Here is a 22496-nt window from a genome sequence, read left to right on the forward strand (position 1 = left end):
GAGCAGCCTCCTGCCGTCTTCCTGGCTCCTCCTCCTTTCCTGACCTTCCCTCTCTGTCGTTCTCCATTCTCATTTCCTAGGCAGTCCTCTTGTCTGTCATCACCTGCCTCCTCCACAGTAAGGTCCACAAGCAGGGGACCTTTCTGCCTTGGTTAACTCTTTGTACCTTGCCTGTAGCTACCCTGGTCAGGAGGATTATGGGACTTAGAATGTTCTAACAGATGCTTTAGGCCTTGGGCTGGGCCCGGGAGACAGACCCATGAAAGATACAGCCTCTCCCTCTAAGGAGCTCAGGGCCTTCTACGGAAGCCGGGAGTAAACCAGTAATACAACTTAAATTTGAGAGAAACGCCTGGGCAGGCATCTGGGGAAGACGGCACAGGGGAGTCTGGATCTGATAGGAGGAAGATCTGGCGGAGGGAACAGCCTCTGTGAAACCATGGCAGTGGGGTGGCTGGAAGGGGCAGGCTGTGGGGAAGGGTGCCCAGCAGGACACGCAGTAAGTGGCAGATGAGGGCTCTTGTCCACCAGCTGAGGGTTTTGGATTTCTGGAGGCCATTAAAAACCAATGAAGGATTAAAATATATATATATTAGTTTTTGATGGACCTTTATTCGGTTTATTTATATGAGGTGCTCAGAATTGAACTTAGTGCCTCACACATGCTAGGAAGTGCTCTGCCACTGAGCCACAGCCCCAGCCCTCAATGAAGGATTTTAAGAATGAGATAACCTGGTAAGGTCATTTCTTTTTTTCCTTTAGGTAAATTGCAGACATATTGCCATGAATTGAGCAGATCTGCATGTTAGAAAACTCGAGGTGGATCAGAGTTTAGATGGGTTAGGGCTCATGGCGAGAGACAGCCCTGACTCATGCTCATGGCCAGGAGCAGACACCTCTGATGAGGCCCCGGGAAGTTGCAGATTTTCTCAGCCTCAGGAGTTGGGGCACATGGAGGGTGGCCCCACAGCTCCAGTGACCAAGTACAGGGCAGGGAAGTTTCATGCCATTGCCCTTTGCTCTTGGGCTTAGGTCCACTCCAGAAACTGTAGAAGAGATTTGAAGGACTGCTGCTGGGTGCTCTGGGCTCTCCTGGTTCTTGAACTGCACCCAGAGTGGGCCAAGAAGCACCTCCTGTGCTCAGCACCCTGGGAAGCCCATCTCCTGTTAGCTGTGCAAGGCAGGGCTCTCAGCAGATTCAGGTGGTGGGGAGGAAGGAGTGGGGACTTAACAGCAGAGGGAACTTGCTGTGAGCATGCATGGGTCTGAGGGAGAGCATGAGGTTGTTGTAGGTACTCCGTGGAGTTGTCTAGTAGTGGTGGAACTGTGACTCCAAGTCACATTTTCTTTTTTTGAGATGTGATCTTGCTGTGCTGCCCAGATTGGGCTCAAGTGATCCTCCTCAGCCTTCTGAGTAGCTGTGACCATAGGGTGTGCCACAGTGCCCAGCCTTGATGGTTCTCTCTTGCCCTACCACACTGTCAGCTGCCATGTCTAAACTTCAGGTGGTCTCTAACTTGGGACTCTGCTCCATTCCCTTCTTACTATTGCCCCCTTGGTCTTTGTCCATGTGGTGTAGGGTGGAGTCTGCTTGGCCTTCTTCCCACCCTGCACTGTAATGATGCTAGAAGGGCTGTTTTGCTCAGAAAGTCCCGCAGCACCCGGTTGTCTGTGGACATTCTCTTTTGGTTCCTGAGCCAGCTTTTCTAGCATCCTTCCCAAGCAAATGGAGCTGCTGCAAATGCATCCCACATCCACCAGGCTGGGGGCCCTGGCCCCTGCTGGCGCTTCCCACCAGTGTGACCCCTCTCTCTTTTAAGCCTCCTTGCTCACTTGATATCAGAGAAAAGCTTAAGCCCGTAGATAAGCTGTTTACTGTTTGCTGGAATTAGACCCAGTTGGGGAGGCTGCAGTGTCTCCTGGTCGCCTTGTTCCAGCTGGTGCACTGGTGTGGAAATGAGTGCTGCTGTCCCTGGGTCCCCCAGGGAAAGTGCCGCCTCATGCTCTGTCATGGCATGTCGTGTGCCATCGAGCTCCAGTGTAATTGGAGACAGAAGATTATCTTGAAGATGATGGTGTCCTTTTCCCTCTTGTTGTGGGACTGTGTTTTGAATTAAATTATTTTAGAAACAGATGGCTGACAGAGAATTTTTTTTTTTTTTTGCCTTTGTTCTTAGTGAATTGAGTATTTAGTTTATTTTGGTTACTTAAAGTGCTGACAGTCTTGCTTTCCAGGTTGGTGAGAGAGGGCTGAATTTTATTTAGGAAAGAATAAAACCAAGCAAAGAGAAAGCACAGCATCTTCCGAATGATACTCTTATACCTTGAATCACACCAGTATTTTAATATCTCGACTCCTCGAATAAGCACGTCATGCAAAGAGCCTCCCCACATCCCAACCAGGAAGCTATGCTGATGTTTTAACCATAATGGTTTGAGTTTACAAAAAGCTTTGCAGTACCTTTATTTTAGTATTGTTTGGTCGTGGCCGATGTTTTTCAAATTCCTCTTAGTTCTTGTTGTATTCTTTCTGGTGAAATCACTAATTGTATCTGGGCCCCTATCTCTAGAGGAAGTGGAAGGTGTGACCGATGACCGGGGATTTCTCCAGGGGACCTGTGCAAGTTGGAGATAGAGCGGTGCCTGATTCTTCTTTCTGTGGGATATTCTGGAGACGTTGGCCCCATTATCTCCCTGTTTGGAAGGGATTGTGCTACACCAGTTCCAAAGAGCCCTGCTTTTTATTAGCTGGGACTTTTTAGCTAAAAATGAAGCTCCCCCAGCTGTTGATGAAGTGGCCATTGTTATTCTGGGAAGCCCCTCTTTAGATCTGGGGAGTCTCTCACCATGTGATGGTCAGAAGGCCACAGGATTGATGGAGCAGGAAGGCATGTGACTTAGGCCTGGCCAGTCAGACACCCCATCTGAACTTTGGATCCTGAGGGTGCAGCCGGCTGTGCTGGGTCGCTGTGCTGAGTCCAGGACTCTCGCGGCACAAAACCCCAGCTGGCTCTCCAGCTGCAGCCCCGCTCAGCTCAGCTCGTGGCTGCTGTTTGAACTCTGTAGCCAGAGTTGTCTCCGTTGCAAACACTAGAGGACCCTGGCTGAGAGAACCTTCTAGCATAAATATGGGGTCATATTTCAGTTCTACTTGGAAAGCAAACTTCAACACCCATTTTTCAGGTAACAATTTTCTGGAATGCTGACTCTTGTTAGCAGATGAGAGAACTGAGACCTGGGGGAGTGAATTGAGCTGTTCAAGGCCAGCAGTTAACGAGCTCACGGTGAAGCCAGGTGAGAGCCAGGACCTGAAGCTCGTGTGTCCAGCCGTCTCTGCTACATCACATGCCTCCTGTGTGAGTCAGGAACCAGGGACGTGAAATAGGGCAACAGATGTTTTCATGTCACCTGTGACTTAGTAAAAGTCAAGTAACAAAAGATATCAAAGGAAGATTTCAAAAAGAAGTGTTTAAATAGATGTGAACTTAAAATATTGGGGAAAATCGGTTACTGTCATTCTCCCTGAGGCTGAGGCTTTTCTGTGGCTCTCTCAGGCCCCATAGCCAGCTGATCCTGAAACCTTCCGGGACAGCAGGTCTTGCTCATGCAGGATGACAGGGAAGCCTGCCTTCTGGTTGGGGTACAGCTCTCAGGGTGAACCCGGCTTCGTTTCTGTGGGCAGCTCCCTCCCCCTGCTCCCTAGGTCTCTCTCTCACCCCAACCCTCCTGGTGGGCTTTGCCTCCTCCCCACTTGGGCCCTGGTCTCAGTGGATGACCTGAACTCATTTCTTTCTTTCTTTCTTTCTTTCTTTTTTTTTTTTTAGGAAAAAGAGAGAGAAGCCCCTCTGGTCAAAATTCCCTTAAGTTCTCACCATTAAGTTGTACCATTTGCTGGTCTCTGTACGCGCCCTCAATTCCACTTGCTTCTTTCCTCTCCTCCTGGGTTCATCCCTCACCCTGTCCACCTTCATGTCTTCCTCTCCTCTGGATTTTTCCATCGGCGTTGCTCTAGCCCAGCATTTTTCAATGAAAGGCTCTTGCACTTGCATTTGAATTGGTGTTAGATAAAACATACGTGGCCCTCACGAGAGTCATCCAAACTGAGGAATCAATATTGGTGTCATACTGTGAACTAAACTACAGATTTTACTGGTTTCATCAGTTTTTCTGCTTCTGTTCTGGAGTCCAAGGCAGAATCCCACCACTCGTTTAGTTGTCATACCTCCCCAGTCTCCCGTCTGTGGTAGCTCCTTAGTCTTTTCTGGTTTTTTATGACCTTGACATTTTTGGAGAGTTGGTATATAAAATACCATTGCTGGGTTTGTCTGATGTTTTTCTCCTGATTCGATTGAGATTTTGTATTTTTATAAAACTGTATCTTTAACCAGCTCTAAGAACCGTGACCCTGGACCCTTGCACTTGGCTCTCATCCTTCCCTGACCTACGCAGCTAAACTCAGAAATGTTGTGTGGCATAGTTCATCATTCTTCAACTCACGGCAGCCTGGCCTGTGAAATTCCTGCCACCACGAGACACCTGCCACCACTCGGCACCTGCCATCCTGTCTCACAGCTGCTCTCCAGCCCTTTGTTCTTGGTCTCCTGGACTCATTCACCGAGGTGACCCTTTCCTGATTTTACTGTTCTGTTTTCCCCCTCCTCTGACTTCTCCTCACTTTTGCAGGCTTATCCTGAGCTCGTGTATCCCTTTGCATACTTGATCTCACCACATGGATTTCCCTAAGACACATCTTTCTGGAGTTTCTCACACCATCATGGGCACTCAGGTCCTCTGGGGATCTTGTGAGAAGCAGGTTTCTGATTGAGTGGCTTCACGCAGGCTTGAAATGACGCGACAGTTCCGAAACTCTCCCGGGTGAAGCTGGTGGTCCGCTGACCAGCCTGGGTAGCCAAGTTCAAATATTCCACCCCAACTAAGCCTCTGTCATCTCAAGTTCAGTTATTGTGGCCGCATAACGGCTCTCTCATTTCCTCTTGCCCCTGTTAACCTGTTCTTCACAGAGCAGCACAGAGAAGGGCTTTAAAAAAAATAAACCCAAACACAAATTCTGATTGTGTCGTTCTCATGCTTTAAATGACTTCCTCAATGGCTTCCTGTGGCCTTCCTGGTGTTGTTCAACTTCGGGGCTTCTCTGCTTGTATTCTGGTCCCTGTCTCCTCCTAATCCCTTCTTGGTGTTTTTCTTTTTCTTTTTTTGAAGAGGGTGCTAGGGATTGAACCCAAAGGCACTTAACTGCTGAGCCGCATCTCTAGCCCTTTTTATTTTCTTATTTTGATATAGGGTCTTCTTAAGTTGCGGAAGGCCTTGCTAAGTTGCTGAGACTGGCTTTGGACTCATGATTCTCCCGTTTCAGCCTCCCAAGTTGCTGGAATTATGGGTGTATGCCACCATGCCCAGCTTTCTTGGTGCTTTTTAAAAGCTTTTCCCCCCTGCTTCCAGACATGCTAGCCTTCTGTGGGCTCTATCACCAATCCTGCCCCTCTGCCACTGGGCGTCATGGAGATCCTGCCTTCAGCCCAGACAGGCCACACTGCCTGCTGCTGGTGCCTTGATTGATAGTCAGGCTTAAGCACTTTATCTCAGTACTGAAAACCAGTGACAAAAACTTTAAAGACCATATTTTGCACATTTGGCCCTAAATTTAAAAAGCAGAATTTAAAAAAAATTTAAGAAGTAGTGCAGAAGAGTTTCACAGTTTTTAGTGCAGAGAATGATTTCTTAAAACTTCCATCTTAAGATACAACATGAATCTCAAACAATAATGGTAAAAATTGATAAATTTGACTCTATTAAAATTGAGATCAAAAGATACCATAAAGAGAACCAAGCAACAAGACACAAATTAGGAGAAATTATAACTAACACAGGATATTAGGATCCAAAATATGCCAAAATCTCTAAATCAGAATGAAAACGATGGATAACTCAATGGGAAAATGGTCTGCAGAACTGACAAGACACTGAAGAGGCCACATGAGTGGCCAGCAGATATGCAAAAATGCTCTGCAAATGAAGACCATGAGGTTTCCCTCCAGCAGGATTGGTAAAAGTGTCAGGTATTGGTGAGGATTTGTAAGTCATGCTCTCCTGCATTACTAGTGGGAGTGTAAATTGGCTCAACTACTTTAAAACTTCTTGGTGGTGTTTAGTAAAGTTGCAGATGAACATGCCTTCTGAGCCAGTTTCCTATTCCTAGATACACACTCACACACACACACACACACCCCAACTTTTGTAAGTTTAATATCCACAGAGTTATATGTGTACATACATACATACTTTTCACGAATGTATGTGTACCAGAATATAGGTAAGAAAATTCAAGTCTGAAATGTTTTCTCTAGCAAAAATTGGCACTAGTCCAACTGTCCATCCACAGTAGATGGATAAATGAACTTGATCTATTCTTTTTTTTTTTTTTTTTTTTTTACTTTATAACTTGATCTATTCTTGTGATGGAATTTATGTTGAAATGAAAATAAAGACTTATAGCTACATGAAAAGAGGGATGAATCAAAAAAAAGAATGTGGAGTGAAAAAAATTAGTGATGATAGAAAATAGGAGCAGGACCACAGCAGGACTGTGGCCCGGAGTTCTGGAGGCAGAGCCCACCTGCACTTCCTGTGCCCGTGCGGAGAGCCACCCTGTGCTGGGGTCCTTATTCACCAAAGCATGGCTCCATAGCCCAACATCAGGAAACATACAGTCTTGAGGCTGCTAAGACACTGGGATATCACCACTTGTATCATGGGACAACAATAAGGACATGATAAGACATCATCAAGGTTCCTGGGGGCCTGGCTGCACCAAAAGTAACTCTACTAGGGGTGCTAACAGTTACCCTGTTGCTGAGGTAACAAGGAGTTTTACAAGAGGTTGCCTATCTCTTGTTTTTCCTACTAACAGCCAACTTGTTATAATTATCCTCTCACTAGTCATATAATCTAATACCTCCATATTCTCACATCCTACATCATAAACATCTCAGCCAACCCCCCCGCCCCGCAACCCAGTCTCCCCTTCCACCATCAGAAACTAAACCATCATGCAAGCCTATTGACTATATAGTATAAGATAATTGAACTCATAATTTCTGAGCATAGTGACAAAACTGTAAATGTAAAAATAGAAGCTAACTGATATATGGTTGCATGTTGGGTACATTGAGTGCTATAATATTGATCTCTCCTTTAAATGTGAGATATTGGTAACCTGTAGGCACACAATAAGACAATAGGGAAGAAACTGTAATATTTGAGATCTACACTGTAAGAGAGGATGATACATAGAAATCATAAAAAAAAAAAGGTAGGAAAGTGCCCCAAACAAACCAAGACACTACAACAATAGAATCCATAGATAGTGAAGTAGGTGAAATGTCAGAGAAAGAGTTCAGAATGTACATAACTAAAATGATTTGGGAATTAATGACCTAAGTAAGCAGATACACACAAAAATCAATCATTCCAAAGAGATAAAGAGATAAGAGAATAAATTCAGGCAGCCATTGATCACACCAACAAAGAGTTAAGAGAGCAAATACAGGTTGCAAGAGATTAAGAAAGAAATAGAGATACTGAAAAAAAAATCAAACAGAAATCCTTGACATGAAAGAAATGATAAGCCAATTATAAAACTCAATAGCATCACCAACAGACTAAACCTCTTGGAAGACAAACCTCAGACAATGAAGACAAAATATACAATCTGGAAAATAAAGTTGACCTTACAGAGAAGATGGTAAGAAACCATGAACAGAATATCCAGGAATTATGGGATACCATCAAAAGACCAAATTTAAAATTTATTGGGATATAGGAAGGTTCAGAAATTCAAACCACAGGAATTCCCAATCTTGTCAATGAAATAATATCAGAAAATTTCCTAAGCATGAAGAATGAATTAGAAAAATCGAATATAACAACAATAAGGACATTATAAGACATCATCAAGGTCCCTGGGGGCCAAATGTACAAAATTACAACAGATCTACACCAATACACATTATAATGAAAATGCCTAGCATACGGAATAAGGATAGAATTTTAAAGGCTGCAAGAGAGAAAAGTCAGATTACTTATAAGGGAATACCAATTCAGATCTGAGCAGATTTTTCAACCAAGCTCTAAAAGATAATGAACGCCAACCATGAATCTTATATCCAGCAAAATTAAGCTTCAAGTTTGATGATGAAATAAAAAGCTTCCATGATAAATAAAAGCTAAAAGATTTTACAACAAGAAAGCCTGCACTACAGAACATTCTTGGCAAAATATTCCATGAGGAGGAAATGAAAAACAACAATGAAAATCTGCAAAAGGAAGAACTACAATAAAAGAAAAAGCCAACCAAAGGAGAAACTAAGTCAAGCTAAACACCAAAAATAAACAAAAATGACTGGTAATACAAATCATATCTCAGTGATAACCCTAAATGTTAGTGGCTTAAACTCACCAATCAAAAGACATAGGGTGGTAGATTGGATTAAAAAAAAGACCCAACAACATGCTGCCTTCAAGTGACTCATCTCATAGGAAAAGACACCCACAGTCTGAAAGTGAAAGGCTGGGATAAAATATACTATTCACATGGCCTACATAAGCAAGTAGGGGTTTCCATCCTCATATCAAATAAAGTAGACTTCAAGTTAAAGTTAATCAAAAGGGATAAAGATGGACATTTCATACTGCTTAAAGGAACCATACATCAACAAGACATAACAATTATAAATATATATGCCCCAAACAATGGAGCATCTATGTTTATCAATCAAACTCTTCTCAAGTTCAAGAGTCAAATAGATCACAACACAATAATTCTGGGTGACTTTAACACACCTCTTTCACCACTAGATAGATCTACCAAACAAAACCTAAACAAACTATAGAACTCAATAATACAATCAATAACTTAGACTTAACTGACATATAAAGTATATTATTATCAATGAGTGAATATACTTTCTTCTCAGCAGCACATCGATCCTTCTCAAAATATGTTATGCTACAAAGCGAATCTTAGTAAATACAAAAAAAATATAGAGATACTACACTGTGTTTTATCAGATCACAATGGAATGAAATTAGAAATCAGGATAAAATAAAAAATAAAAGCTAGTCCAACACCTGGAGACTAAATAATATGCTATTGAATGAACAATGGGTTGGAAAAGATATCAAGGAGGAGATTAAAAAATTCATAGAAATAAATGAGAATATTGATACAACATATTGAAATCTCTGGGACACTATGAAGACAGTGCTAAGAGGAAAGTTCATTGCATGGAGTTCATTCCTTCCAAGAAGAAAAAGTCAACAAATAAATGACCTAACATTAGATCTCAAAGCCCTACAAAGAGAAGAACAAATCAACCCCAAAAGCAGTAGGAGACAGGAAATAATTAAAATTAGAGCTGAAATCAATGGAATTGAAACAAAGTAAACAATTGAAAAAAATTAACAAAACAAAAAGTTGGTTCTTTGAAAAAATAAATAAAATTGATAAACCATTAGCCATGCTAATGAAGAAAAGGTAAGAGAAAACTGAAATTACTAACATCTGTGATGAAAAAGGAACTATTATGACAGATACTGTAAAAATTAAGATACCATACTACCAAAAGCACTATACAGATTCAATGCAATCCCAGTCAAAATCCCAATGGCATTCCTTATAGAAATATAAAAAGCAATCATGAAATTCATCTGGAAAAATAAGAGACCCAGAATAGCGAAAGCAATTCTTAGTAAGAAGAGTGAAGCTGGTCGCATTACTATTCCAGACCTAAAGCTATACTACAGAGCAGTAGTAACGAAGCAGCATGGTATTGGAACCAAAATAGACCTGTAGACCAGTGGTACAGAATAGAGGACATAGAGTCTAACCCAAATAAGTTCAGTTTTCTTACACTGGACAAAGGTGCCAAAAATGTACATTGGAGAAAAGATAGCCTCTTCAACAAATGGTGCTGGAAAAACTGAAAACCCACGTGTAACAAAATGAAATTAAACCTGTATCTCTCACCATGCACAAAACTCAACTCAAAGTGGATCAAGGATCTAGTAATTAAACCAGAGATCTTGTACCTAATTGAAGAAAAAGTATGCCCAAGTCTCTATCATGTCGGATTAAGCCCCAACTTTCTTATTAAAACTCCTGTAGTGCAAGAATTAAAAACAAGAATCAATAAATGGAATGGATACAAACTGAAAAACATCTTCTCAGCAAAAGAAACAATCAGTGAGGTGAATAGAGAGACTACAGAATGGGAGCAAATCTTTACCATAAGCACATCAGATAGAGCACTAGTCTCTAGGATATGTAAAGCACTCAAAAACCTTATCACCAAAAAACCAAATAATCCAATCAATAAATGGGTCAAGGAACTGAACAGACACCTCTCAGAAGAAATTATACAACCAAACAACAAACATATGAAAAAATGTCCAACATCTGTGGCAATTAGAGAAATGCAAATCAAAACTACTGTAAGATTTCAATTCACTCCAGTCAGAATGGCAGCTATCAAGAATACAAACAACAATAAGTGTTAGAGAGGATATGGGGAAAATGGCACACTCATACATTGCTGGTGGGATTGCCAATTGGTGCAGCCAATCTGGAAAGCAGTATGGAGATTCCTTGGAAAACTTGGAATGGAACCACCATTTAACCCAGCTATCCTACTCCTCACTCCTCGGTTTATACCCGAAGGACTTAAAAACAGTATTCTACAGGGACACAGGACAATGTTTATAGCAGCATAATTCACAATAGCTAAATTATGGAACAAACCTAGAGCCCTTCAGTAGATGAACGGATAGGGAAACTTTGATATATACACATAATGTTCCACTCAGCATTAAAAGAGAATAAAATCATGGCATTTGCAGGTAAATGGATGAAGTTGGAGAATATAATGCTAAGTGAAACAAGCTAATCCCCAAAAACCAAAGGCTGAATGTTGTCTTTGATATGAGGATGCTGACACATAATGGCGATTGTGGGGGAGAGCATGGGCGGAATGGAGGAACTTTGGAGGGGGCAGAGGCGAGGGAGGGGAAAGGAGGGACAAAGGGTAGGAATGATGGTGGAATGAGTTAGACATCGTTACCCTAAGTACCTGTACAAGACACAAATGATGTGAAAATACTATGTGTACAATCAGTGTCTTGAAAAATTGGGCTTTATATGTGTAATATGAAATGAATTGCATTTTGCCATCATGTATAACAAATCAGAATAAATTAAAAAAAAGAATATTGGGGCTGGGGATGTGGCTCAAGCGGTAGCGCGCTCGCCTGGCATGCGTGCGGCCTGGGTTCGATCCTCAGCACCACATACCAACAAAGATGTTGAGTCCGCCGAGAACTAAAAAATAAATATTAAAAATTCTTTCTCTCTCTCTCTCTCTCTCTCTCTCTACTCTCTCACTCTCTCTAAAAAAAAAAAAAAAGAATATAGGTAGTGTAGTTCCATTTTGAATAAAGTTTGAAAACATACATGCGTGTGGTAAAACTATAAAGAAAACCAAGGATATGAAAAATACAGAACTCTAAGAGATAGTTATCTCAGGGGGAAGGGAAGGTGATAGGAAAGGGTATACCAGGGCCTCAAAGTAAGGGGAGTGCTCTTCCTTAAACTGGGTTGGGGGTACTTACATGTTGGTATTATCTATATAGCTGGTGTGTGTGTGTGTGCGTGCGTGGTGTATGTACACATGTACACACACACATACACTTCATATTCGATAGTAGCACACCAGTACCAGTTGGAGGAGAGGGTGACCTGGGGGAAGATACTGGCGTATGTTGGGGTTGGAGAAAGAAAGGGAAAATGCTATTTTTTTAAACCAGGTAGAAAAAGGAAAGGTGAGGATTGGGGAAGGGAAGTTTTTATAATGGCACAAAAAACCTCCACTACAAGAAGAAAAGTTGCTAAAGATTTGCCAAGTTGGGCAGCAGTTTAGTTATCTGACTGCTTTTATTTTTAGACTCTTCGAAATTCTGTGGTGGGGGGTGTGTGTGTGTGTGTCTTGTTTTGAAGGTTTAATATCCACAGAGTTGAAATGACTCATCATGTTTTGAAAACTACAATTTAGCAGAGAAGCAAAAATAGTAGCTCCATTTGGATTGAAGCTCTTTAGAGACATTCGACACTGCCATTCCCTGGGGTTCCCCAGTCCTCAGAGGATCTCCTGTGTTTCCAGCACCCTGGAGCTAGTCCCTAGGTGGTCACTGGGGTCTCACAGTCCAAAATGCCTTTGTGTGGGTTTCATTAACCAAATTTAGTGTGTGCTTTCAACTCAATTATCGTATGACATAATCTGGCATGTTTTTCAATTTACTTTATCAACTATTTTGAGAAAATGGGCTAATTTAACAAGGTGTGAAGAGCCTTCCACCTCTGAGAACACAGGGACCTGTCTTTGCAGGCTGACTCTGTCCCATGTGCTATTTTGAACAAGTCAGCTTAAACTCTGAGTCTCCTGTGCCCCAGAAGGAAATTGGCCTTGGTCTTAAGGGATCCATTTAGCTTGAAAAGTCCATGATTGATCACTACATTTAGGGAAGCGTTCCAGATAGAGAAATAGATACTTAAAAAAAGATACTTATTTGTGTGAGTCTTAGATAGTTGGGGATCCTCATCACTGACTTTTAATCACTCTGAGGCAGCACTTGGGCAGTTCCTGGGCTGTGACATATAGCATGGCCAGGTGTGTGGGGGGGTACCTGATAAATATGTGTTTATGCAAGCTCAAGGAGAGAAGGTGCCTCAATGTTGGCTACTTAGAGTGGGGTGGCACACCCGGGTCAGCTGGAGCGAAGCTGAAGTCCAGGCCCCATCGCAGAACTGCTGGGCAGGGGTGGCATGTTTTCAAGGTCCCCACATCATTTGCGGGCACGTCACTGTCTGAGAAGCACTTGGTCTCACCCCAACCCCGTTCCTTTCTCTCTGTTGTCAAAGAGAGAACCTTTTACTCTTTTGTGATCTAGTGCTTTAGAGCTCGGAAATTGGTCCCCAGGGCTTGAGATGAGAGTCCCTGATGCCTTTTATGCTGAAAAAGAGACTCACCTGGGTTTTCTAACCTCTTCCTGAATTAACCACAGAAGTAATTCCCCATGGCATTGCAGCTGCTGTCTCTCCCCCAGGGCCTGGCAGAAAAGGAAAAAAAAAAAAAAATCCCAGGTTGGCACGCTTGACATTTCTCAATGTGAAGTTTTTTTTTTTTTTTGTTCCTGTGCTTTCCTAGTTAGGAGATTTTTTTTTTTTTTTTTTTTTTTTGGTCCTTTTGATGACTTTGCCTTTCTTGCTCCCTTATCAACTCTGAAGGCAGGGTGGATTTAATTCTCATTTGCATCAGAGCTGGGTCTCTTCTTGGCCTTTTGGCTAAGATCAAGTGGAGCATCAGATCTGGTTCATAAATTAGCCACTCAACATCAGTTTTCTCTCTCTCAGCCTTCTGGTGCACTTGAAATGTGTTTCTGATTTCTTTTAAAAGGGATCTCACTCCTTGTTCAGCTCTTACATTTCAAAACAAGTTATATCATAGCAGAGTTTTAAAACAGACACATAAAATGACTCATCCTTAGGAAAACTTTCAAATTTATATGCTATACAGTTGGACAGAGTTGTGATTTGTATTATGTCTTGAATATATGCCTTTCAACCTTTACTGCAGAGAAGAACAGCTGCTGTTTTACTGGATTGGTATTAAGTATCATGTTCTCTTTCACCCGTGCTTGGACTGAGACAGGTAAGTCATAAAAGCACGTACACAGGGAATCCTAGGGCCAGGTTGTATTGAAGGCAAAAAACATTTAATAACATCATATGAAACAACTTAAAGTCTCTATTTAATAAATTGTGTCCTTTTACCGTGTTTCTCTTTTCTTTTTTTAAACTAATTTTGCAGTGCTAGAGATTGAACTCGGGGCCTTGGGCATGCTAGGCAAGCGCTCTACCACTGAGCTACATCCCTAGCCTGTGTTCATCTTTTAAGTCATTTCCCAGAGAAAAGAGAATGGAGGTTTGTGGCTTTCATATGTTAAAGGCACCAGCTAGAAATATGTTGTCTATAGGACTAAGCATTATTTACAGATTTTAGGATATTTACACAAAATCTATTCACAGAGTTTTGTCTTAACTTTTGTTTTAACTTTTGTGTATATTTTTAGTTGTAGATGGGCCCAATACCTTCATTTATTTATTTTTATGTGGTCTGAGGATTGAGCCCAGTGCTTCACATGTGTTAGATAAGCTCTGTACCACTGAGCCCCAGCCCCAGCCCCTGTCTGAACTCTGATTCTCATCTGACAGGTGAGTCACAGATCCCTCTGCTGTCCTCCTTTCACCTTCCAGGCAGCTATGCTATTTTATGCATCTTACTCACGAATTAAATAGCAGTATTATTATTCATTTGTACCATTAATGTTTGTTTAGAGTTACCATCTATTTGTCATTTACTTATTCTCTATCTCCTCTTCGCATTCCTTTTGTCTGAGATAATTTATCTTTGTTCTTGAAGGATGTCCTTGTTTAGAGGTGGTGGGGGTAGCTGCTGCTTCCTCCTCCTCCTCTTCCTCTTCCCCTTGCCTCCTCTGTTTTTTCAGTACTGGGTGTCCAACCCAGAGGCTTGCACACACTGGGCAAGGACTTTCCCTCTGGACTACATCCCCAGCCCAGTTTTAATTTGAGACAGAGTCTCTCTGAGTTGCCCAGGCTGGCCTCAAAATGGTGATCCTCCTGCCTCAGCCTGCTGGCTAGTTGGGATTCCATGGACCAAACCATATGAGTCTTCTTGATGAGGAGTTTTTGCTCAAGTCTGAGATGTCAGATATTTTCTCTCAACTCCTTGAAGAGTTTGTTCCCTAGTCCTCTAGCTTCTATTCTGTGACTAGTTCTCTGCTTGTGTAATCGACATCCTTCTCTCTCTGACTGCTTTTATAATTTGTCATTTTTAAAAAAAATATCTTATTTATTTATTTATTTTACTTTTATGGGGTTCTAAGATGGAACCAAGTGCCTCATGCACACTAGGCAGGTGCTCTGCCATTGAGCTACAGCCCTAGCCCTCATAATTTGTCTTTGGTGACCTGTGGCACAATATTATAAGTATGGGTTTTTTTAAAAAAATCACCTTGTTTGGGATTTCCTGGTTTTCCTAAATTGAAGGATTTGTGTCTCCTTAGTCTTGGAAAATTATTAGTGTTATCTCTTTGAATATTGTTTCTCTGTGACTCCCTTTATTACGTTTTTCTAAAACTTTGATCAAAGGTGCGTCTCATTCTGTCTTCTTTCTTATGTTTGCATCTCTTTGTTTCTAGGTGATTTCTTCAGATGTGCCCCTCAGTTCACTAAATCTTACTTCAGCTGGGTCTAAATTGCTCTTTGATGTGTGTGTTAAGTTTTTAAATTTTAATTACAATATTTTCATTTTTCAGTGTTCTTTGTTTGCTTTTCAAATATTTCTGGTCAGTTTTCTTAGTCTCTTGCTCAGAACTCATGTTTTTAATCCCCACTTATTATTTTAGATGAATTAAACATATTTTAAAAATGTTTCCCAGAATATCTGAAGTCTTTGAGATCTGAGATTACTTTGATTTAGTTTCTTTTGGCTTTTCCATGGAATTCGCTTGACTTTTCATGGTGCCTTATTTTCCTGTGTGTTTTTCATTTGAATTTTGTGCTCATATTTGTTGGAACTGTAGCTGTGGGAATATTTGATTTGAGAGTGTGTTCTTCTGAGGACAGCTTTTTTTTCCCTTTCTCTTTTTGAGACAGGGTTTCACTCTGTTACCCAGGCTGGTGTCAGACTCCGGGGCTCTGATTCTTCTGCCTCAGCCTCCTCAGCTTTCATTGTCGTTAGGTTTATAAGTGTGTGTGACCACGCTGGCCTGGGATCATTTATATTAGACTCTGACAGACATTGGAGACTGGGCTTATTTTTTGGGAGGGGATACTAGGGATTGAACTCAGAGTCACTCAACCACTGAGCCACATCCCCAGCTCTGTTTTGTATTCTATTTAGAGACAGGGTCTCACTGAATTGCTTAGCATCTTGTTTTTTGCCAAGGTTGGCTTTAAACTCATGATCCTCCTGCCTAAGCCTCTGAGCCACTGGGATTTACAGGTGTGTGCCACTGCGCCCAGCTAGACTGGGTCCACTTTAAATTAGGTCTCTTAGCACAGAGTTATTATAAGGACCATATAAATAATATAGGTTCTAAACTTGGAGAGACTTGTGTAATTGCTGCACAAAGCCAGGGTTGAGATAGACATTTGTTCTTTCCTTTTCTCCCCCTCCCTCCCTTCCTTACTTCGTTCCTTCCTTTTTTCTTTCTTTTTTGGCCTGAACAACAGAACTTAGCTGGGTCACTTCTGGAGGCCAGCAGTCCAAGGACTGGGTCAGCAGGCTGGTTCTCTCTGAGGCTGTGAGGAAGAGCCCTGCCCAGGGGTTCTCCTGGCTGCTGGTGTTTGCTGACAGTCTTTGACATTCCTTATCTTTTAGGAGGATTGCCCTGATCTTCCTTCACCTTCACAGGTGTTCTCTGTGTGTGTGTGTGTGTGTGTGTGTGTGTTTGTATGTGTCCAAATTTCCTTTCTAAAATGAGGACAAGAATCATAAGGAAGATTGAGTTAAGGGTAATTTTTATAGTATTTCACACACAGTTGGGACAAGTGGAAGGTGTTGTTCCTGCTTGTGATCGCTGCCCTGTCCCCAGCTGTGCTGCAGTGGACAGTACTCTGGGCCTCTGTCAGTGCCTGGGCTGTCACTCACCTAACTTCTCTGGGCAACATATCTAAATTACAGGTGGAGACACCTGAACTTTTAAAATGATGACGGCTGTCCCAGGATCAAGAATAGCAGAGTTTGAGCAGATGATGGGATGATTTGGACACGTGTCAGAACCTGGTATTCCTCTGACACTGTTCTTTCCTTCATTTGAGCAGGTGTTTATTGAGTTCCTACAAAATATCACTCACTGCGCTGGCTACCAGGAAAACAGGAAGTGTCCCTGTTTTCCGAAGCTCACAGTTGAATGAGTAGGCAGGCAGTTTGATGGTAAGGGGTGTGACAGGTAGAAGCCCAGGGGGAGGCAGTGACCCATAACTAGAGCTTGGAGGGAGGAGGCCAGAGCTGTGTGCTATCTGAAGGACTGGAAAGGCCTGGTGGAGAGCCAGGGAGGGGCAATCAGGAATGGGGACATCAAGATGCAGGTCACCAAGGCCAGAGCAGATTTGGGTTTGGGGAACCGCAGGATGCTTATTTGGCCAGAGCATAGTTGTGGAGCTTGACAGGGGTGAAAGGTGGGCCTGGAGGTCTCACCTTTTGGAAGCACCACTGGAAAAGCCTGGAACTGTCACCAGGACCTGAGTGGTGCTGCCAGGAGGCACTCTGTCCTTGAAGGAGTCAGCTTGTGATTGGAAGAGAGAACCGTGGGCTCGGGGTCAGGGCAGCCCTGTGTTAGATGCTGGCTTCCCTCCAGGCAGATCCTGTAGTGAACTTGTCCACCTTCTCTAACCTCCTTCCTCGTGTGATAAATGAGGGAGAATGGCTAGACAACCTCCCAGAGCCTGTTTCCTGTGTTGTGTGGTTTTGTGGGTACGAGGGTCTGTTGTCAGAAAGCAAGAGAAAGTGTGTAAATGTGTACACACAGAGGCCAGCTTACATAAAGGTGGTGCTCAGGTTTCTGAGTGCTTGAAGATTCATTTCCCGTGGCAATTCTGGCCATATCTGGCTTCCGAGTAGCTGTGAATGGTAGCTCTCTACCGCGAGTGGATGTTTGCTGAATGAGTAACTGTGGATGCCTGAAAGGAAACCATAGCAGTCCGACTCCCGTGGCATTGCAGCTAACCCAGCTCTGGTTTTCTTGCTAGATGAGCTCCCTCTGGAGCAGCACGGCCTCTCTTCCTTCCCTGCGGAGCTCTTGCTGGAGACCAGCACCATGCCCAGCGCTGCACACGTGGCCTTAACAGAGACTGCGGCGGGGTCCCAGCGGAGCCGGTCTCTTCTCCCCACGTCCTCTCCATCTGCCACTAGTTTTGATACGGCCTTTTTAAACCATGGAAAGCAGACCCAAAGTACAGCAGATCACAGTGTCTTTGTGGTAAATTATGGGTCTGTGACGAGTAATGAGGTGGCCTTCGTTGACGATGACATGGATAACTTTTTGCCAGATTCTCCCTGGACTTCTGCACAGATGGTGTCCCCAACACAGTCCATCGTGGTCAGCCCACCAGAGCTGCCTGGAGAAACGCCCGAGCTCAAGCCCACTCCATCACTACCCTCGATTTCCCAACAGGACCAAGAGGTGACATCAGCCTGGCAGAGCTCAGCCCAGCCACCAGCGACTTACGTGGAGTCCCCTAGTCATCTTGGCACCTCTTGGTCAGCTTTTCCCACCTCCGAGGGCATGATTCCAACTCTTAATGGGAACCTGGTGCTTTATCCTACCGGAACCTACAGCCAGTTACCAAGTAGGACTTGGCCAGAGACAGTGGCTCTAGTCACAGAGGACGCGGAGGCCCTGCCCTTGGGCTCGTGGTCTTCTTTGCCTCCGCCGTTAGGTGATGGCGGTCCCCAACAGCCATCTCTGCCCCCAGGGGAGGTCTCACAGACTCCACAGCAGGTCCTGGCCACACGCCCAGGCACACACCCCGATGTGACCACCGCTGGGAGTCAGCGTCTGGAAGAAACTGTCTTTCCAAGGCTGGACCCCACGGTCACCGTGTCACAGACGGCCTTTGCTTCCAGGAGCACACAGGCTGCTTCGTTTTCCGCCCCTCCTGCGTTTGTGTCTTTTTCTACTCCGTCAGTGGATGCTTCACACTACCCCTTCCTTCCTGGAGATGCCGGCGACACGTCAGAGTTGCCTGGCAGTCCTGTGGTCCCCAGTCACGCGGCGGATACCCTCGTCCTGAGCCCCGTGGCCTCCCTCAGGCCCTACACTTGGTGTGCGTCCTGTGCTGTGGCATCTCCTCGGCACGTTCTGGCCACAGGTTCCGTGGAGAGAGACGTGGGGTCGGGGGATGGGCCTGAGACCCTGACGGTGGCCACGCTGGCAGCGAGCAGCCCCTCTCCGTGGGGTAGCGAGGCCACCGACCTGTCTGAGTTCGAGGAAGATCCTCAAGAATATAACACCCTGTTCCCCTCCAGGCCCGTGGTCTCCCTGGCTTCTCCATCCCTGAGGGTGTCGGAAGCCAGCCCAGGCGTGTCGGCTGAGGTGGGCACGAGCAGCGTCACCAGCGCCCAGGTGGACTCTTCTCTTGACCACCTCTCTGCACCAGTGTCCCTCGGGCCTGCCTTTGGCTTCTCCCCGGTGGCCGACGCTCAAGGAACGCCACCCAGTGTGACCGCTGTGTCTTTCTCGGTCACTGCCAGCGTCCTCCTCGACTCGGCTTTCTCTGTCACAGTAAAGGAAAGCACGCCGTCCCTCTGGGTCAGGGACGCGAGCCCGTCCCCCTCTGAGACTCTGGTTCCTCCGGCAGAGCCTTCACTTTTCTCCCACCAGGAACCCGCGGGGGCTTCTGCCCAGGGGTGGCCGACTGTCCTGGATCTGGCGTCCAGCCTCCCCTCCACGCCTCCGCTGGACCTAGGCAGCCCGGCCCCCTCCTCTTCCCAGGTCCCTGCTGCCCCATCCCTGATGCCAAGTGGCCTGTCCCCCATCACGTCTCAGCCCCTTTCTGCCTGGGTGGCGACCTCGGCCTGGCCTGGCCCTGCCAGTCTGCACTCACCGCCTCTTTCTGCCCCGAGTTCCACAGACCTGGCGTCTCCTCAGCTCTGGCCGAGCGCCGACCTTCCTTCAAGGACGGTCACCTCTCTCCCTGGTCCTTCTGACGTGCCGGTGCTGCCGAGCTTCTCCTCGGGTCCTCTCCAGCTTGCTGGCTCATCCACGGTCACGCCCACGGACTCCGACGCCCTTTTGACCTCGGCTCTCGCTGGAACTACCTCCTCTTTTGCGTTCTTGCCCACCCGCCACGGCTCTGCAGTCGCCACGCTAGTGCCCTCCGGCTCTGAGCCCACCCTCGACGTCTCGACTGCTGCGACTCACCCCTGGTCACTGTCCCCTGCTTCCCCTCTGACACCTGTCTTCACCGAGGCTTTTCTGTCCTCGACTCTGACACCCTCGGAGGACCCGGTCAGTGCTACAGACTATCACACGTCTGTCTCACCCTCTTCCTCCCAAGTCATTCCCACCCGCCCAGTGTCCGACAGCGACGCATATCTGCCAACAGCGTCCTCACTTGCCCCGGGTGGGAGCTCGTCACCCCTGCCCACAGAGCCACCGTCCACGCTCACAGGCTCACCGGGGGACACATCCCCTGAGCCAAGCACACCCAACAGCACTGCTGCCCATACTGTGGACACTGACCTGAGCAGTGGCACTGGGAGTCCGAGCCCCCCGGAGGGCAGTGTGGCCCCTCCGTTGCCATCCCTTCACCCTGTGACCACCTCCACTCTTGAATCGACAGTGAGTACTCCAGCACCGGCCACCACCAAGCCACCTTATGTGTGTGACATTACAGTCCCCGATGCCTACTTGATCACAACTGGTAAGGCCCTGCGTCCGGTTGCCTCTCTGGGGAGGGGGCTTTTCCTAAGGTGCTCGTGAACAGTGCTTACGGGAGACCTGAAATGCATCTATGTATGTAAAATACTTAGCCCAGTACCTGGCACTGAGCAAGCACCCTGAAGATTACCTATTAGTACTTGCAATAAAAGCAAATAGAGGATTTAAATGAACCATGGAGCTTTTGGTAGGGTCTTTGTCTTCAAAGCTCATAACTCAGTGGGCACATGGATGACATGGTTGAAAGGAAGCCGGTTCTCATTGAGTTCAAGCAGAGTCGGGCAGTTGCATAAGGGTAACCTTTGCAATTTTACACTGATTTACTATTCTTGCTTTTGCTTTTATATATTCCTGTAAATGTCATTTGGATCCCAAGGAAAGAAAAATGGAATGAATAAATGTCCTCTGAACGTAGTCACAGACTTTGATCCTCTGCCCCGCCTGTAGCCTCGGTTGGTGGCCAGCTGAGCTCCAGGGTCCTGAGCATTGTGGGCTGCTCCAGCCACATTGGGCTGCAGCCCACCTGGGGACATGCTGTACAAGGCCGACTTATCTCAAGGGCAGTGTCCAGGGAGGAGGCCTGCTCGATCAGCTCTCCATGAGAAGTGACTTGGACGTACATGACGTCTCGTGGGCTATGAGTGTGTGTTCGCCTCCAGCCTCACGTGACAGATCCTGGCTCTGTGAATTGGTTTTGGTGGGGACAGTTTTGATGAAGAAGGGAGAGAAAAATAGCAGGAGAAGTAGGGAAGAAGTGGAGTGGAGTGGGTAAAGAGGAAGAGGAACGGGAAAAGGTGCAGGCGAGGGCAGAGAAGAGCATGCCTGGTCCATTTCCCCCATGCCGAGCGCGGTGGACCATGGAGCCTCTGCCCACCACCAGGACAGAGCCGTCACCCTCGCAGTGGGCTGGGACCCTGGCAGCCTTTGCTCTCCTCACCCCACAGTAACCTCTGCAATTCAGGTGACAAATCATTACTGAGCACTTCGTAAGTGTGTGTTCTTCTCGAGGCTGTGAGGGATAGAGTCAAGGAAGACATGGTCTTAGAGCCTGGTAGGGCAGGCAGTGAGCCATGGGCTGGAAATTAGGTAGTGGGAGGAGGAGGTGACTGGTAGGAAATGAGGTTGGAACAAAATTAGACACTTCAATCTGTAGGACGAAGGCAGTTGAGCCGTGAGAGGAGTTTCTCATTGACAAAAAATATTTTCATTTTTTTTTCCAGAGTGGTTGGATGTAAGGAGCTCTTTTAATAAGAGTTACTGAAAGCATCTTTATCTCTAAGATACTAGGATATTTATGATACAATGTTGTATCTTTTAAAATTTTTCTGCAAACAACTGGAAACCATTTTAGGAGTACCTCTGAGAACACTGGGCATCATATAGGATAAATTTGACTTTCATATGTGGTATACATTTAATGACGCCCTTTATTAGGTGTCTATGTTTTTAAACTGCCTTTTGGAACAAAATTCACCTCTTACGAGTGTGCTTTGTCAGCTGTGCAGAGCACCCTGTTGTCACTTTGCGTTTGGAGGGGAGGTAGATGCCATCTCTCGCTTTCAGTAAGGCCTTTGACGAGAGGACAGATCAGCTCATCTCCAGTGCTGGTTTAGATTTGACCTTGGTGGCTCTCTTTTTATCTATGAGAGAGTCTGGAGTGGGGTTCGAGGTGGTCCTTTGCAGTGGAGTTCTCTAAGAAGGTAGAACCACTCTAGGTGCTCTTGATCCTTGGTGTCCTTGCAGGGAGACCCTTGACCACAGGTGTCCAGCGGGGGTGACCATGCTTCCTGACCCATGCCCTCTTCTGGAGGGCTCCTCACCTCTCCTCTGCTGGCTCTGGGGAAACTATAGATAGTTGGCAAAATAACTGTAAGAGCTGTTTCTGGATGATTCTTTTTCTC

At 45.3% G+C, this 22496-nt stretch overlaps 1 protein-coding gene across 2 annotated transcripts in view; it reads left to right on the forward strand.

Annotated features, from left to right (window-relative positions):
• The window catches only part of Kiaa1549 (KIAA1549 ortholog), a 137772-nt gene that overhangs the window by 36570 nt on the left and 78706 nt on the right, over window positions 1–22496 (forward strand). For both annotated transcript variants that reach the window (XM_026398578.2, XM_026398579.2), the window contains exon 2: window positions 17903–20578. In XM_026398578.2, coding sequence (XP_026254363.2) covers window positions 17903–20578 — 2676 coding nt within the window. The remainder of the gene's footprint in view (window positions 1–17902; window positions 20579–22496) is intronic.

This window comes from Urocitellus parryii, chromosome 3, assembly GCF_045843805.1.
Source record: "Urocitellus parryii isolate mUroPar1 chromosome 3, mUroPar1.hap1, whole genome shotgun sequence".
Classification (NCBI taxonomy): domain Eukaryota; kingdom Metazoa; phylum Chordata; class Mammalia; order Rodentia; family Sciuridae; genus Urocitellus; species Urocitellus parryii.